Source organism: Mastigoproctus giganteus, chromosome 6, assembly GCF_048544385.1.
Source record: "Mastigoproctus giganteus isolate SK-2022 chromosome 6, ASM4854438v1, whole genome shotgun sequence".
In the NCBI taxonomy this organism is placed as follows: Eukaryota; Metazoa; Arthropoda; class Arachnida; order Uropygi; family Thelyphonidae; genus Mastigoproctus; species Mastigoproctus giganteus.
The window spans coordinates 16,047,123-16,066,777 of NC_143580.1; the positions used below are offsets into that span (position 1 = coordinate 16,047,123).

The 19,655-nt window shown below is 35.3% G+C and overlaps 1 protein-coding gene across 1 annotated transcript in view; it reads left to right on the plus strand.

Annotated features, from left to right (window-relative positions):
- The window catches only part of LOC150084006 (vam6/Vps39-like protein), a 101,581-nt gene that overhangs the window by 8,894 nt on the left and 73,032 nt on the right, over positions 1–19,655 (plus strand). Inside the window, exons 4-9 of the mRNA XM_090375698.1 lie at positions 3,105–3,248; positions 3,759–3,876; positions 4,597–4,717; positions 13,265–13,407; positions 14,805–14,915; positions 15,557–15,698. Of these exons, the coding sequence (XP_090231824.1) occupies positions 3,105–3,248; positions 3,759–3,876; positions 4,597–4,717; positions 13,265–13,407; positions 14,805–14,915; positions 15,557–15,698 (779 nt within the window). The remainder of the gene's footprint in view (positions 1–3,104; positions 3,249–3,758; positions 3,877–4,596; positions 4,718–13,264; positions 13,408–14,804; positions 14,916–15,556; positions 15,699–19,655) is intronic.

Sequence of the window (19,655 nt, forward strand, 5' to 3'; positions counted from 1 at the left end):
ACAGTGTGGTACAACTCCTCACTTTCCTCCTTAGTGATATTCACAGACGAAACACAGTTCATACAAGACAGAATCCAAAACTTTCACAATCAGCATGTATGGGCTGAGGAAAACCCACATGCAGTTCTTCCATCACAACGCCAACAGTGGTTCAGCCTCAACATCTGGGCGGGTGTTTTTGGTGATAAGTTATTTGGGCCAATTGTACTTCCAAACAAACTCACAGGGCAGGCATACAAAAACTTTCTGGAAAACAACATGCCTGATTTCTTGGACAACACACCACTGATCGTTCGTCAACAAACACACTTCATGCACGATGGCACTCCCGCACATTTCAGCCACCTAGCCCACAATTACCTGAATCGAAGGTTTCCTCATCGGTGGATAGGTAGAGGTGGACCAACTGCCTGGCCTCCGTGCTCACCTGATTTAAACCCACAGATTTCTTCTTGTGGGGCCATTGAAAGTCATTGGTGTATTCGACTCCAGTAGCTGATGTGGAAACTCTCCGCAATCAAATTTTGGCAGGTTGTGAGACAATACGAAACATACCAGGAATTTGGCATCGTCTTTGTGAGTCGATGTGAGGCCTGTATTCAGGCAGAAGGTGGATGTTTTGAACAGTTAAGTGTCATAGACAGACCTTCAAAACTTGGAAACCAAGCATTTCCGGCACTATGTTGATGTAAAATATTTTTATTGTCTACATATGAGGAACTCATTCCTGAAGTTATGCCATGTGTTTTTGAGACACTATATATATATATATGAGTATATATTTGTTTAATTACTTGGTGCGAGGACTAAACATTGTCGTGTTGTTTTGCACCTCTAATGTGAAAAAATTCTCTCCGAACCCATAAGATCTTGATTTCTTTCAAAACATTTTGAAATTTCCATTAACAGTAATAAAATCCATTAATCTACAGTAATAGAAAGTTATGGTAGCAGTGTTTAGGGACTTCTTTTAAAGGGAGAGGATGCTCTGGTCATGGAAGAGAACAGTCGGTGGATTTTTGGCTGCTGTAAAGGGATAATTATTTAGATAGTTTTGCCGTATTCTTCGTTAATTACTATACTATATTGTGTTTTAAAGATATTAAATAGGTTTAGTAACGTTCATTATTTTCTTATTTTGAATTTAACTAGTCAGTTTTGGAAGTTACAACTCCCGGTGTCGGCACCAATATTGTTGAACTAGCCGCCATATTGTAATTGATAAGAAATAAGGCAACATATATATCTCTAACTGATAGCGTAAGGTATAAAGTAAAACTAGATAACGTAATATGAAGCAGTGTATTAGGAATCTGTTAGCTTAGTATAGTATTATCAATTAATCAAAAATATTTATTAATCTTATTAAATTCCATTGTTAATTAAATTGTATTTAGACTGAAATCATGACCCAGACTAGAGCTGCGAAGCAAAGATCACAGACTAGCGAGAGTGCTGTGACTTGGGGGAGAAACCAAGGGGACGATTCTAAAATGCATCACAGTCTGAAAAAAAATTTTGCGAAATGTGAAATGTTTGCCGAACTTTCTAAAACAGGACATGATCTAGCCAAGGAGGATGCCTTTGTGTGTGCTAGATACCTAGTGTCAAGAAATTAGGCACCAACTCAACATTCTAGTCTTTTCATTGAAGCTCACGAACTTCCCCTAAACCTCAGGAGAAAGATGTTACTACTCAACTATACAGCTAAAGTCCAAAGTCTACTTACTCATCCCATTAGACCGATAATTAATGACCCCCCCCCCTCCATCTCACAATGTACTATAGAAATAAACCCAAAGCAGTTCAGCCTACTGTTCTCAGCTTTCAGGCATTATTACAAACTTGGAATATAGATTTTGACAAAGTTCTTCAAGATCCAAACAGTCCGGATCCTCTATGGTATTATATTAAACCATTCTGTGACAGCTATTTCCTAAACTGGGGAAAACACTCTCTTGCAAATGTCAACATACAACAACTCCACATTGCCCACACACAAAGTCATCTGCATTTTACAAAAATATATACCGATGGGTCATAATCTGAGAGTAGAGTTGGTGCCGCAACCGTCTTTCCTCATAAAACCTTCTCTGTATCATTTCCCAATGAATGCAGCAGCTATACAGCTGACTTATATGCCATCAAACTTGCAATAGAAAATATCCTCCATCTGTCCATCCATAAAAGCATGATATATATGGACTCCCAGAGTGCGATTATAGCTTTACAGAACAATTCTTCTCAAACACATCCTTTAATAAAATTCATAAAATCCAAACTGATACATATCCAAAAAACTCCAGGGAGTGGTCATTTTCTGCTGGATCCCAGGCCATGCTGGGATACCAGGAAACGAATGTGCGGACTATGATGCTAAGCATCCATCCAACAGAGAATCATCACAATATTATGTTCAATATCTTGACTACAAAAGTAACATACAAAGAATATGTAGGGAACAGTGGACAATTCAGTGACAGCCCAAACGCATAATAAACTCCTCCAAATAAAACCTGAACCGCAACTATGGTCCTCCAGCTTCCATGTAAACAGAAGGGAGGAAGTAATCTTAACCAGAGCACGAATTGGCCACAGTCATCTTACCCACCTTTATCTCCTCACAGGTAATGATCCTCTGCAATGCACACAGTGCAACTCTCCTTTTATAATGAAACATATTCTTGTTGAGTGTACTTTATACACCACCACCCACCAAGTCTCGTTTAAGACAAAATTTATTTTGAATAAATTTCAAAATAATTTATTTCTATTTAAGTTTATGGAGATTCCATATTCAATGTATAGTAAATCTTTGATTTAATATTATTTTATTAATAATTTTATTTATTATTGTTATTAATGAAATTTAAAATTAAATTCGGCATCATAATTAAAAGTATTTTATTAATAGTTTTATATATCAGATATTTAAAAAACTTGGATAAAAGTTATACTGATTTAATGTTACATAACTGGAAATTCATGGTATGAGCAATTTATCAGTAAAAGTTAACACAGTTGCAAAATATATAATTTTGAATGAAGCATACATAAATTGCTATATGTGTGCTTCATTTTATGCTGTACAAATGAATTTTTAGATTAAAATATTTCTCCTTAGGAGAAGATCAGCCATACTTAATAGCTCTGCTGCCATCTTATGTGGAGGTGCGTGCACCAGAGCAAAGACTTTTGATTCAGAATATGGAGTTACCCAAGGCTCGTTTAATAGCTTGTGGAAAAAGGTACTTATATTGCTGTATTCGGGAACTTGAATAATAATTTTGGAAATACAAAAAATGACTTTTAACTGTTTTTTGAAGTTGAATGGGTGGAGGGATATACCATTTTTTTTGATTGAATCATTGAGTTACCTTTACAGTTGTCCCACAAAATGAAATAAATGTTGCACTCTAATTTTTGTTTGTAATAAATGAATATTATAGTTAATAAATTAAAAATTTTGAATAACCAGTATAATTTGTCTTATTTATTTTTATATATTTAATTATATTTTCCTTTATATATTTAATTATATCTTAAAAATATAATTAAATATATAAAAATTAAAAACATAACCTTTAAGGGTAAGCCATTATGTTTATTACTTTGATGTTTTTTGCTAGGTAACAATAAAAGAGATTGTCAATTAATTCTTATTAAGCCTTAATTTGGAAATATAAATGCATTTTCTGTTGAAGTTTTGGCAGTGTTATAGTCTTTGTACCAATGAACCTAAATTGTTTTCATTTCAGAGGAAATGTCTTTGTTGCATCAGCTTGTGATGTGTGGCAACTTTGTGCTGTAGATCAACAGAAGCAAATTGGGCAGTTATTACAAGATAAACAGTTTGAGCTAGCAATTCATTTAGCGGTAAGAACTGATTTATATATGTACATTCAGAGCACTACAATTTAAGTTTTGTGAATTACTTTTGTTAAAGATATGCTGTATAGGGCACTAATTTTCATATAAAAGGCATTTAATAAGCATTTGCCAGCCAAATGTTATCAACATTCTTTTATTTAGACACCTTTGATATTGTTTGTTTCTTATTATCAAAAAAATTTGTTTTTTTATATCAGGTCATCTCATAAATAATTTTCATCACTCCCTTTTTCTTTCCCCCCCCCTCAAAATAGAAACATAGCTATATCATATCAAGTTTAAATCAAATATCTTCATGGTTTTTAAAAATGGATGCAATAAATGCATCCATTTTTAAAAACCCTGGCATTTTCACTGTGATTAGAAGTATCATTTGAGTTATCCATATTTCAAAACATTAAAAGAAATCATAAAAAAATTCCAAAACCACAATGATAAATTACATGTCTATATTTTTAGTTAAAAGTTGATAAAGCTGCACCCAACAATGTTAGAATTGATACCACTGTGTTATGCAGCAATTATATAGAAAGCACTGATTGTCATGAGTCTTATAATAGGATTAAACCTGAGACACTGCCATATAGCAATATCAGTAGTGAAAGTGTTTAATGAGTTTACTTGTTAAAATTTTACTTTAATCCATTATTTTATTCGATTATAGCTAAATATATCATTTTAATTTGAATATATGTTTTTAAACAGAATATGATTGAAGATGGAAAGCAGAAATATATTGAACACATTGAAAACCTTTATGCTTTTCATTTATTTTCCAATAAAAATTTCAAAGATGCAATGGATATATTTGTAAAGCTTAACACAGGTAAGTTTAATTCTATTTATAAATTTTATATAAGTAAAAAAAAATTTGTTTTGATCTCTGTTTAAATAAAAAACTGCTTTAAAAAATCGTGATTGGCATGTATATGATTTTTTTATTTTACCAATAAAATTAATAAATAATAAATCAGAAAGAAATTTAGTTCACATGTTCTGTCATGCTAGTCAGTAAAATTCATAAATTTTTGTCAGAGTAAAGAGAAACTGTCTGGAAGAAAAGATTTTGAAAAAAGTTATGAAAAGTTATATTAACATTTAACAGCATCCATTTAACATTAAGAAATTTATTTAAATCAATTAAGCAACCTAAAGGGTCTGTAAATTATATATTAATATACACTGCCCTACCAAAATATTGAAAACTTACCTAATAACATGCAGAGATTCACCTTTGTTGGTAATCCTGCATGGCATGGATTTAACTAGGTGTGTGAAGGTGTTTTAATGATATTGTTTCTTTCCTATTTGAGAATGACCATTAGATCCATAAGATTAATTAATTGCTGAGACCTATTTCAAATCTGTTACAGATGACCTTGCAGATTCTCAATGAAGTTATAATGACACTGCCTAAGTTTTGGACAATACTGCATATTATTATAGTGCTCTGATCACCATTCATGTACAATTTGTGCCCTTTAGGCTGAGAAGTTGTCATCTTGAGATGGACCATTACTGTCTGGTGCAGCATTTTCATTATGGAATTAAAAAGTAGTTCTTCAAGAATATTCAGATTCCTCCTCCAGATCACAATCTGACTGTCTATACAGAGGGCAAGATCGGGGTGCATTTGCAATTCACTGCACCTTGTGGTTTCTTCAGTGCTGAACTGAAGAACACACTGATTAATATATTGATTAGAGAAGCATGTAGATTGATATCTGCAGATGTCTTGAGTTTTGTGCTGCTGCTGTGGAGGAAGTGGGATTCCTGCTGTCAAGCGCTGAAAATTTTGGCAGTTATCTGCAACGTTGCCTTCCAATTATTGCATACATATCAGGAGTATCTTTTTCAGATCACACTTGTTCTTACTGCAGATTTTGTCCCACAATAATCACGGATTAAAATCCATTGATACTGTGTTGCCATGCCACTGGCATTCCTTCTGTGCGCTTGTTCCACAAATTGTTCCAACAGTTTTGGAAGGCTCTGCAGTAGTGAAAGAATTTCCCCCTATTGTAGTGGATATCTTGGAAACTTGAAGATTCCATTAAGAATGGAATCCCCTCCCAAAAAAAATACTGAAAACAAAATTTTATATTTTGAATTCTTCCTTATATTTTGACAATGTTTGATAACTTTGTTTATTAGTTTAATCGATTTTATTATATATTTTGTGTTATTATATGAATTATAATAATAGATGCTGTTATTGATGTTATAATATAAATCATAATATAATATTATAGCATGATTTACTTTATAATTAATAATTCTTTTGTATGAATTTGTATCATTAATTTATTTAATGCCTTGCATTTCTCTATTTTAAACACATTATTACTGGTTTTGGGGGGGTCTTTTTTATAATGCATGTCTGTCTAATAGGTGGTAGATGACTCATTAACTGGTGCAGTACTACCAATTTGCTTATTGGAGACTTGACTTGAAGTGGTGGAATCCATGTTTAGTCTCCACAGAAAAGCTCCGGCAACCCCACCCCCTAATCCTTCCATCATACAGTACGTGTGCATTCTTTTGTGGTTATGATGAACATCATGGCAAGATCCAACCTTCCTTATATATCAAGGGTACAGCTGTAAAACAGTGTGTTCACGGGCAGGCCGCCAGATAGTCCAACAGACTGAACCTATTGGTAACTCTCTAGGAGGCTTCGAGATCAGCTAATGTATAATCTTGCTGCCCCTACTCTGCCAGATAGTGAGTAGGAGTCCAAGTAGTGTGTATGCAGGGGGCATTGTCGAGGCCACATTATGTCAAGGATCTGGGTATATTCTTACCATGTGTATGCCATATCCAAAAATTTCATTACTTCATATAGCCTGTCCCCCCCCCACTTTCCTTACTATTGAATACACCATGAATTATCAAACTAATAGAGTAAGGTTATGAGGTAAGGTTATGATGAACGTCGTGGCGAGATCCAATATTCCTTACATTTCGAGGGTACAGCTCTAAAACGGTGTTCGCAGGCCGGCCGCTAGTTAGTACACCGGACCAGACCTATTGGTAACTCTTTAGGAGGCTTCCGGATCAGCTAGTGTATAATCTTGCTACCTCTACTCTGCCAGATAGTGACTGGAGGCAGTCCGAGTAGTGTGTATTCGGGGAGCATTGTCGAGGCCACGTTATGTCAAGGATCTGGGTATATTCTTACCACGTGTACGCCCTATCCAAAAATTTCATTACTTCATACAGCCTGTCCCCCCCCCCCACTTTTCTTACTATTGAATACACCATGAATTATCAAACTAATAGAGTAAGCTTATCTGCGAAAAGATCTAAACCTCCCAAATACTTCCTAGTCCATTTCACAAATATACGTGGTCTCAGTTCTGATCTCAACGATGTCCATTTCCACTTTCAGTCTGCCAAACCCCATGTACTTTTTCTGACAGAATCTCAGTTATCAGTTGATTCAACCACTGCTCATTTCAATTGCCCAAATTATCCGCTGTATGATTCCTTTCGTCTCAAAGGTGGTACTTGTGCATGTGTCCATTCTGATATTCCCTGCCAGAGACTTGGTAATTTGGAATCTCCTCTTTTCGACCTTCTCTTAAAATCTCTCTACCTCATTGTGTCAAATTCATCTGTTGTCTTTACCGTTCTCCTAACTCCACTAATCACTTGGAGCTCTTTGACTTCCTCTCTTTGCAACTTGACTTTCCCCAGTCCAACTTTCCTAACGGTGAGGTAATTTTCCTTTGTGATTTTAATGTTCACATCTCCAGCTGGCTTCCATTCTCTAGTCACACAGACCCAGAGAGAGATCCAGATCCAGACCAGAAATCCTATCCGTAGTTTTGCTGACGATAGTACATGCTGAGACTTTTTCAATTACTAATGACCTTGCACAGATTGTTCATTTACCTACAAGAATACCGGACAATCCTAATCATACAGCCAACTGATCTTTTTCAACTGAGCTTGATCTTTTTCTCACGAACAGCCCTTCTAAGTACACGGTCGAAGCGAGTGGTCCTTTAGGCACCTCAGATCACAACTTGGTGATTCTCTCTTCTCCAATGGAGCCATTATCTCATGGCTATCCCCAACCTCGTGTTGTTTGGCATCACAAGAATGCAAAATGGGATGACCTGCGAGATTTCTTTTCTTTTCCTTGGTCGGATTACTGTTTCAAAACTTCTGATGTCAATGTTTGCTCAGATCGTGTCAGTGAAATTATTCTTGCAGGAATGGAATCCTTTATTCCACACTCCACTTTAAAATCTCATCCTTCATCTAAACCTTGGTTTTCCAATAAATGTGCCAATTCTGTTCAAGAGAAGATTGTTGAATATCTTAATTGGCTTGTTTCCAATTCTTCAGTTTCATTTTCTGCCTACACCAAAGCTCACATCAATTGTAAAGCAGTTATTAATCAGTCCAAACTAGATTTTGAACAGGCTAAGAGTAGAAAATTTGCTTTTTTCACCCATCTGTGCTCCCACCTCTGTCAAAACCAGATGGTTCTATTGTCATTTCAGCCAAGGATAAAGCTGACCTGCTAGCATTCCATTTTTCTTCCAACTCATGTATTAATGATCTTGTTAAAATACCTCCCACCATTCCCAACACACTCCATTCAATGGCTCCTGTGGTTTTCCGTCAAAAGGATGTCAGAAGGATTTTGACGAATCTTAATGCTAAGAAAGCTCCAGGTCCTGATGGTATTTCTTTACTTGTTCTCAAAGCCTGTGCTCCTGACCTTACTCCTGTTCTTTGCTGCCTTTTTTCACTTTCTTATTTCAAAGGTCTTTTTCCTTCTGCTTGGAAAAATTTGCTCATATCCAGCCAGTTCCTAAAAGGAATGACAAATCCCTCCCATCCAATTACTTTTTCTCTTTCTAGAGTAATGGAGAAATCAATTAACTGTCAACTCTTAAACTACCTATAATTGCCTGATTAACGATCGCCAGTATGGATTCCGTTAGTGTTGATCCACTGGTGATATTCTGGCTTATGTTACCCATTTATGGACAAATTAAATGGAAAAGTTCGGTGAAACATAAGCTGTTGCTCTTGACATCTCAAAGGGCTTTCGATCGTTTTTGGCATAAAAGTCTTCTAAACAAGCTTCTATCTTATGGTTTGCCAACTGTTTTTGTAATTGGTTATCCAGTTTTCTCTCTCACCATTCACTTTAGGTGAGTAATGGTAGATGGCTCTCTGTCTTCTAACCTCTCCACTAATGCTGGTGTCCCCCAAGGTTCAGTTCTTTCCCCCCACTCTTTTCTTCTTGTATATTAATGATCTTCTTCCTTTGACCAGAAATCCTATCCATAGTTTTGCTGACGATAGCACATTGCATTCCACTTTCCAATTTGAGAGAGAGAGGTACCTCCGTAGCTAGGTTGGCAGGAGCAGCAGTGCGTAGCACACACTTCTTGATTAGACCGGGGTTCAAGCCCGTGCCCACCAAATACGGATAATGCGGAAAGGTCAGGGAATGACCACCGCATATCCCTGGAGCAATATGGCCATAGTTGCTAATGCTCCTAAAAAAAAAAAAAAAAAAAAACCAAATCCAATTTGAGAAACCTTGCCCTGCTCAATCAGCTTCAACTTCTCAAATATCTGCTACCAGTTTCTTAAATGCTGATCTCCATGTAATTCTCCAGTGGGGCAAAGACAGCTTAGCTGATTTCAATCCATCTAAAACTCAGTCCTGTCTTGTATCTTGCGAAAAGGATTCTTCTGCTCCTATGCTTATCTTTGGTGACACTGATTTCTAGGCAAGATGATATTTCTCTATTGGGGATTAACTAACTTAACTGACTTCTAATCTCCCTTGGCATAAGCACAATACAAATACAGTAGACTCTCGATTTTCCGGGATAGATGGTAAAAAACAAATCCCGGATAATCGATTTCCCTGTTAATCCAAAAATACAGAAGTCCTCGACATACGTAAGAGATACGTTCCAGGACTTCTTAATTCATCGAATTTTACGTAACTCGGGAATGCCTAATAACATATTGCTACTATATTATTATTGACAAATCTAAATTCAGCGCGATACTTGTTAATGTTTGACCATTTTCATACATTCTTATTAGTTGGATCTTCTGATCCAAATTGATCGCTTACCTTTTCTTGGTAGATTTACTAGCACCACTGTCACTTATCCTCTTAGTCGGCACCATGATAACAGTCAAAATGAAATTTTCTGTAAAGAACTTCACAGGGTTTAGACGAAAACTCACTATTATCACTCCACGCGAGCTCACAATTTGCTGAAGCACATTTCTGGAGGTCACTACCATAAAACAATTTGCACTTTCCGGGTTATTGGGCTTTTCTGTTCGTGCATCTAATTATAAACGGGTAGTAAATTCGATTTAATTGCATTTGCAAAAATACCGATAGCTGGAATTCTGTAGGTTTTTACGTTATTGTGGTGAAACGTGTGTCCCCCTTCACTGAAATCTTCAGTCATATAAAAAAAAAAGCCATAAATAAATTGTAAGAATCTTCTCTTTCTTATTTTTTTGCTTGTTACTCCGTATCTCACTTGTGAAATTTGTGTGTACCATGATCGTCGTATTGATTGCTTATTTTATTTATTTATTTTTTTTTTTGTAGTTGCGTAAGTTGGAGACTTACTGTATCGAAAAATGTTCAGCAACCTATGTAAAAATATGATGATAGATAAAAAACTTACCACCCACTCCTTGCGTGTCCAATACAATGCTTCCCTTTATTTTTTGCAATGTCGATTTTAAGTCTATAGCTTTCCTATATTTTTTATGATGTTGCGTATGGTTTTTTCACCAATATTATAATGGTTCATTAGAGATTTAATGGATGCACTGTTTTCAAACTTTTGAATAATTTCAAGTTTTTGTTTAACTGAAAGCACAACTCCTTTGCGTTTACCCATCATTTTCACGATTTCTAAACAAAAAAAAAAGAATTTACTATAAAAAAAATTTCGACATCCCTGACATAAATAACAAAACAAAATTTGTCTTTTTGCAGTGCAACGGAACGCAATAATCGACGCAACGCACTAAAACAAACTAAACATTTGTACTCTTTTTTCTTTCTTTCTTTCTTTTTTTTTTTTTTTTAAGCTGCGGGTGTGAAGACAACGGGGGTTGCAAGATAATAGGTACACTAATTTCCCAATTACGACTTATAATGCCGCTTGTCACTTATTTACAACTTGCAAAACATCTGTTTATACATATTCTAGTTATTACTTGAATTTTATGATTTCCAGTTGGTTTTTTTTTTTTTTTTTGTTTTTTTTTTTAATTGGGAATCTTGAAGTGTCCCGGTTAATCCGATCCCAGTTAATAGAGAGTCAGCTGTATTGCTTCCTTTGCATCTAAAAAACTTGGTTTTCTCTTTCACTCTTGGGATTACTTTTCTTCCAAACAGCTGTTCACTCTGTACAAATCGCAAATCTGCCTTACTCTGGAATATTGTTCCCACATCTGAGCGGCGCCCACAAAACCTCTCTCTGGCTTCTAGATTCCATTTAGAAAGGGCAGTTTAGGTTAATTAATACTTATCTTATACAGTCTCTCTCCACTCTGCCTCATAGACGTACTGTTTTTGCTGCATGCCTTTTCTACAGATACTTCCATGGGCACTGTTCTGAATTGGCTTCTATAATTCCTGCTCTCTCTTTCAAAACAGTACGAACACATGCTGCCAACATCCATTTACTGTCCAACTTCAAACTTGCAGAACCAACTTTTCATCATCCCTGTCTATTCATTCAACTGCAATTTTATGGAACAACCTTCCTTCATACATATTTCCTGAAAATTACAGTTTACAGAAGTTCAAGCCTAATGTCAACAAATATCTTCTTTTATCTTCTCAATCTCCAACCCAAGCATGGTACTAAGTACTATAGGTTCTAATACTTCTCGTGTTTTGGGGTGTTTATATAAAAAAAAAACATTCTTCCTGTGTGTATGCCTTATCCAAAAACTGCATTACTTCATACATGTCCTCTCTACCTTTTCTTACTACTGAATACATCATGAATAATCAGACTAATAGAACAAACTTATCTGTGAAAAGATCTAGACCTCTCAAACTTCCTCATTCATTTCACAAATATACGCGGTCTCAATTTCAATCTCAATGATGTCCATTTCCACTTAGTCTGCCAAACACTGGTAAATTCAGTCTGGTAAATAAAACACTAAAAAAAGTTAGAAACCCAATAAAATTGCTAACACAGGTTTAAACATCTTAAATTTACTGAAATAAATATATGACAAGATATGAAATTTGTTTGATTGATATTTCTGTTCACTGACATTTTCTTTTTTGGATTGTAAAATTTAAAACAGCAAAAAAGATAAGCAACCAATAACAACGAACACGGGACACACAAATTGCACAAGTGAGACAAGTTTACGAAGCTTAACCAATAGGAATGGAGTGAAAATTCTGAAAACTTATATGTTTTTTATATGATTGAAGATTTCATAGAAGGGGAAACCATTTCACCATAATAACGTAAAAACCCACAGAATTCCAGCTATCGGTATTAAATAAGATCAGATTTATTACCCATTTATAATTAGATTGCACTAACTGAAAAGTCCCCTGTAAACTGGGAACTGCACTTTTTTTTTTATTGTTTTATGGTAGTGACCTCTAGAAATGTGCTCCTCTGCTCACGCATCACCCCTCACAAAATGTCTGTTCGAACAGAAAAGTGTGAGCTCCTCAAAACATGATTCAGCCTGCGATATCGCGTGTTATCTTGAGAATACAGTGAATGACAACAGTGTGTCTCTGACTAATACAATAACAGTAAATGGGAAATACAGCTCTCACACATTTGACATTTTTTAAGCTTCATAAACTTGTGTGTATTGCTGTGCAGGTCGCTACGTTCAGCTTGGCACCGGGTTTTTCATTCACCTAGTGTTACTCGCAGGCAAAATTACGTTATACTCACATCGATCCCTAATATATCAGTTGCGTTGGAGCAAATTCATGTGGCAAAAATGTGCGTTATAACAGAACTGACTGTATTTCACACATTTCATATCGGATGATGATAGCACAAATAGAATTTGTTTATATTTCATCTTTTTTTTTTTGTGATAAGTACAATTAAGTTATAGTATGGAATCACTCATTGAGTTCAATGGGCTTTGATGCTCATTATTATGTTATTAGTGATATGTTGTCTTGATAATCAAAATGAACTTACCCCCCTTCTTTTTTTTTTTTGTCATTATTGAAGCATATTCATCCTCCTCTTGAAATTTTAGTCAGTGCTCTTTTAAATAATTTCTTATTCTCAGTCTCTTTATATGATTTTTATACATCTAATGCTGATATTAACTTTAACACACATTCTTTCAGATGTACCATATGTGATTGGACTGTTTCATGGTCTCCTGCCTGATTATTGCCGTAGCAAGTTTGATTACCCTTATAAATTACCGGATTTCCAAGGTGATGATTTGGAGAATGGTTTGTTTTCCTTAACTGAATATTTAGTTCAGGTCAGTTTTTTTTTTTTTTTTTTTTTGTTTTGCTTTGTTTGTTTGTTTGTTTGTTTCACCTACTAATAAAGTTAAGCACTACAAATTTAATACAGTCGATTCCAGTTATTTGGGACACATCGGGACTAGTGCATTTTGGCCCGATTAAGCGACTGCCCCAATTATCTGAAGTTTCATGTAAATAGTTAAAAATACAATGGACCCCTGTTTTACAATTGGTTCACTGTACAATCAAATCACGTTACGATGGACTCACCATAGTAAAGTACCATTCACTATACGATGTGTAATAAGCGAAAATAGGAGGAATATTATCCACAGGCTATAAAAGTAAAGATATATTAAGCACAAATTTACCCTTTATTACCTTACCAATTAAAAAATTAAATGATAGGTGAAATAGTTGACATTTATGTTCACTGACATTTGTGGGTGGGGTTTAAAATTTAAAACAGTAAAAAGATAAGCAATCAAAAAGAACACAGCACACACAAATTGCAAGTAACACAATACGCGCAAGTGAGAACAGAGTAACAAGTTACGAAGCTTTTTTTGGTGCCTCCGTAGCCAGGTGGGAAGGAGCAGCAGTGCATAGCACACGCTTCTTGATTAGACCGGGGTTCGAGCCCGTCACCACCAAATATGGAGGATGCGGAAAGGTCAGGGAATGACCACCGCATATCCCGGAGCAATATGGCCTTAGTTGCTAATGCTCCTAAAAACCAAACAACAACAACAACTACGAAGCTTTCAAAATAGGAATGAAGAGAAGATTCTGAAAATTAATTTTTTTTATATGATTGAAGATTTCATGGAAGTGTAAACACGTTTCACCATAATAAGCTTGAGTTTACTATCCATTTATGATAGGTTGCACTAACAGAAAAGCCCAATAAACAGGTGACTGCTAATTGTTTTATGGTTGCGGCCTCCAGAAATCCGACCGAACCACGTGGTATAGTCGGAGACAATCATAGGGTAATCTCCAGTGCTGCAGTCTCCTGCCCTGATTAAACGGCATGTTGTCCCAATTAAGTGAAGTAAACCGTGGCTATTTTCTCGATTGGGTTCTGTTTTTTAAGATTTGCCCCAAATAAACAGCTGCCCCGATTAACCAGTGGTATAAATAACCGGAACCCACTGTATTTAAGTATCAAAAATTTTTTTTACACCTGTTCTCCCAAATGTTTGAATATAGCAGAATAAGTTTAAAAGGAAAAGCTGTTAACTTTCTCAAAACTTGAGTTGCTTGTACCAGTATTGTTTATTTTGAACAACAGTTTGGATGTTGTCATTTCTTTTTTCCTGCCCTTTTTGCTTATTTTTCAAAGGATTTTATATGTTAGAATATGGGTTTATGTTAATACTAAAAAAAATGGCTTTTTGTGTATTAATAGGTTAGACATGAAGTGATAAAAAGTAATGAGAATCCAGTTTGCAGGATAGCCAGTACCAAGAAGGAACTGTTGAGAATAATAGATACCACTCTTCTCAAATGCTACCTACAGGTTTGTAAAAAATATTTCTCATTTTGAACATTTTCCCATCTCCTTAATTTGGTTTTGAAATTTGCCTTTTTTTTTTGTGCTAGTTATTTGATAATTTTAGATACATTTTGTTACGAGAAATGTAAAATAAAAAAATACTGTAGAACCAAATAAAGCTGAATACCAGCCAATTTGATACTTTTATTTTGTTTCCTTGTACAAAACGTTTTCTGTGAATACTTCCAAAGAATAGTGTATAAAGTTCACACTCCCTTCAGTGTGCTTGTGGGTGCATTTATCACACCAGTGGCCAAAAAAATATTTCATAATTTGTTGCAAGTTTTACTTAAAGTTATGTGTATCGGGCATTTAAATCTCTTCAGCTGTTTTTTGCCATGTTATCTGCACTGAGTGGGATATGCACTATAATCAGTAATAATTTATTTAATCCATAGGTTTTTTTTTTTTTATCAATAGCAAAAAACTATGTTCCTCTTAGAATCGTTGGTGTTTATTAAATTTTCATTATCTTCCTTTCATGTCTGTGTTATAAAGAATATAGATTTTGTTAGTTAAATGAGATCATTATCAAATTCAAATTACATTCAGAGAAGGCAGTGTATTTATTTACTTTAACAAAATATTGGCTTTACTTTATTTAGACAAATGATGCTCTGGTTGCCTCTTTGCTTCGCATGAAAGATAATCATTGTCATCTTGAAGAATCAGAAAAAGTTCTGAAAAAGCACCATAAATATAGCGAGTTAATTATCCTGTACAATACCAAAGGTTTTCACAGAAAAGGTGAGCTATATAATAATTTATTATGATGATCTAATCTTATGATATTATGATAGTCTAATCAAACGAATTTCACATTGAGAACATTAGACATTTAATAGGTTGTATTGAAATGTTTTTTGAATTGAAATGAATTGAAATTAGAAAATGTGAATTGGAATATCATCAGTTTGGCTGAAAGAAGAAGAAGAAGAAATGAATCACTTATAAGTTTATCAAGTGGAAATATGCTGTACACCAATGGAAACAGTGAAAGGAGCGAAGGTGGAGTTGGCTTTCTGGTCCATAAAGATATAAAAAACAACATTTTGGAATTCAAAAATACACATCACCAAGGGTGTCAAGACTAATACTCAGGATTTCTAAGAGGTACAAGCTAAAGGTTTTAATGATTTATGTACCGACATCGAGCCATGATGATGAAGAGGTTGAAGAAATGTACACCGAAATTGAGAGTCTTCTAGATGAGCAGAAAACTCACTATATCATTATGGTAGACTTCAATGCTAAGATTGGAAAGAGACAAAACAGTATAGAAACGGGAACTGTAGGAAATTTTGGAATTGGTGAAAGAAATGAAAGAGAGGAAAGACTCGTGGAATTTGCAGAATCTCGAGGATTGTCAGTAATGAACACTTTTTTCAAGAAAAGGGTGAACAGGAAGTGGACGTGGAAGAGTCCAAATGGATTAACAACTAATGAAATTGACTTCATCCTCACTTACAGAAGATATATCGTAAATGATATTACCATCCTGAACAAGGTAAATGTTGGAAGTGATCACAGAATGGTAAGATGCACACTTCATATAGACGTAAGAAAAGAAAGGAAAAAACTGACTCGAGTAAATAATACGGAGGTCTTTGAGATAACAGAAGAGGAGAAAAAGCAGTATGTACTGGAACTTAAGAACAAGTTTGAGCTTCTGCAGACCGCTCAGGACCAAGATATCAACGAGGAATATTACAACTTTCTGAAAGTGATAAAGCCCAAGAAACCTATAGGTAAAAAGAAATCCAAAGAAGAAAAAATTAGTCAAGAAACACTTCTCATGATGAACCGAAGACGACAAATGAAGAGCAAGATAAACACTGAAAAGGAGAAAATTGACTATACTGAGTTATGCAAAGTCATTAGAAAGAGACTCAGAGAGGACATAAGAAGATTTAACACAAAAAAAGTAGAACAAACATTAAGGGAAAACAAAGGACTTAAATCAGCAGCCATGAGCAGTAATACAGAAAGACAAATAATACTGGAACTGAAGAACAGCGATGGTATACTTATAAATAGCAGAGAAGGCATAATTCAAATAGCAGAAGACTACTATAGAAAATTATACAAGGAGCGAGGGAATGATGCTAGCAGTGGGGAAGAGGGATCGCAAATTAGTAACGACATATCTGATATTCTTCCTGATGAGGTAGAACATGCGTTGAAGAAAATGAAGAATCAGAAAGCCCCAGGGGAAGATGAAGTTACTGCAGAGTTGTTAAAATTGAGAAGAGACTTGACACAAAAACTGGCAAGACTCTTCATAAAATGCATTAGAAAAGGTGTGATGCCTGAGGAGTGGAATAATGCAATCATAGTTTTGCTGCATAAGAAAGGAGATAAATCAGAAATTGGAAATTATAGACCAATTAGCTTGTTATTGCACATCTACAAGTTGTTCGCAAGGGTCATTACTAACAGATTAGAAAGAATACTTGATGAGAATCAACCGAAAGAGCAAGCTGGCTTTAGGACAGGATTCTCAACTATGGATCACCTTCACATAATATCACAGCTAATGGAGAAAGCAAATAAATATAAAACACCATTATGCCTGGCATTTGTGGATTATGAAAACGCATTTGACTCCATACAGCATAAGGCAATGTTTCGTGCACTGGAAAGACAAGGCATAGATACCTCATATGTTATGATTTTGAAGAAAATATATGAGACGCTACCTCCTTTATTAGACTAGACAAAGAAGTCTAGCAAATTAGCAAATTTAAAATTGAGAAAGGAGTTCGACAAGGAGACACAATATCTCCGAAGTTGTTTGCCTTTGAGGAAGCTTTTAGAAGATTAGACTGGTCACAGAAAGGAGTCGATGTGAATGGAGAGTACCTAAACCATTTACGATTTGCAGATGACATTGTGGTCATAAGCCACGATCCCAAAGAATTAGGGGAAAATCTCAATCAGTTATGCACAGTTAGTAAGGATTTTGGACTAAAGATGAATATGGCTAAAACAAAAGTAATGATGAACAAGTATGCCACAGAAAGGGACATAATGATTGAAGGAGCAGTAATTGAAAAGGTGGAGTCATATACTTATCTGGGACAAGTTATTAGCTGTAATAATGATAAATGGCTGGAAGTCAAGAGAAGAATAAATTTTGGAAGGATAGCATTCACAAAATATAGTCACATACTGAGGAGCAATATCCCAATTTGTCTGAAACGTAAAATAATGAACCAATGTATACTACCCACCATGATTTATGGAACGGAAACTTGGGTACTCACCAAAAGAATTGAAGAGAAGCTGAGAACTACACAGCGAAGAATGGAAGGAATTATATTGGGAATCAGACTGTTAGATAAGAAGAGAAACACATGGTTTAGGCAACAAACTCAAGTAAAGGACATTCTTATCAGAACTAAAATGGTGTTGGGCAGGACATATAGCTCGAAGACATGATGACAGATGGACTAAGAAAATAACAGAATGGTACCCAAGGGGAGGTAGAAGAAAACCTGGAAGACAACGATGGAGATGGATAGATGAAATTCGTGACTTTGTGGGTAGTAAATGGATGGCCATTGCACAAAACAGAAGGAACTGGAAAGTTGCTGGAGAAGCCTTCATCCTGCAGTGGATTGAAAATGGCTGATGATGACGATCATTGAAATGTTTTCCAGTACACAATCTTTGAGCCAGCCAAAATATTAACCAAAAAAATGTACTTACCATTCTTAAGTAAATTTTCGAATACTTGGCTGCTGGGCTTGTTTTTTGACATTATAAAGCATTAGGATAATAAATGATTAGTATCATCCAATTTTTTTAAAAAAGAAACAAACAAATGTACTAAAATTATAGCTTTTAATGACAACTGAACTGTATTCACAGCACTCAGCCAGCAGTAATTTCAGGGAAATTAATAATATAAGGGACTGCCTGGAACCTTAATGAAAGGATGTGATCTTTATGGGAATGTTTTTGGCCAACTTACAGTGGTAACTAGTATATTGCTTCACTTATCTTTCGGAGCACTCTTGTTAGATACATAACCAAAGAATGGCTGATCAGCTGGGTTTTTAGTATTAGTATTGGCAAAATTATGCAAGGCAGCAAGCTTGTATGGTATCAGTCCCCCCCCCCCCCCCAAATTATCCACTTCGTTTGCCCATCCCTTCTAATAATTTGTTGAAATCCCTCTTTAAATATATGAAACTACTGACAGTTCCATGCAGAAGTTTATTCCAACAGTCAGCTTCTCTCTGAAGGCAAATTTGTGAATATGTCTGTAAACATCCTTTGTCAATTTAAATTTATATCCTCTCCTATATATTATCGTAGGAAGAGTGAAAATGCTATTAGCATCATATATATTCAACCTCTTTTTAAAGCTTTAAACACTTCAATTACGTCACTGCACAAGTGCCTAGTTCCCAACTAACTTTCTTGCTCTTCTCTGTACTGTTTCCAACAGATTTCTTTCCTTCCTAAAATGAGTTTTCTAAATATCTCTCTCTCTCTCTCTCTCTCTCTCTCTCTCTCTCTCTCTCTGTGTTCCCTTTATAGAGGGGTATGGGATATATCAACTCTTTATCTTTGCACCTGTATATCTTTGTCAATGATATACAGGTGCAAAGTACCTGTATATCATTGACAGAACCTAATGAGCTGTTGTAGCAGACTGCCCTTGGAATTCTGTACTGCTGAGAACTTCATGTCAGA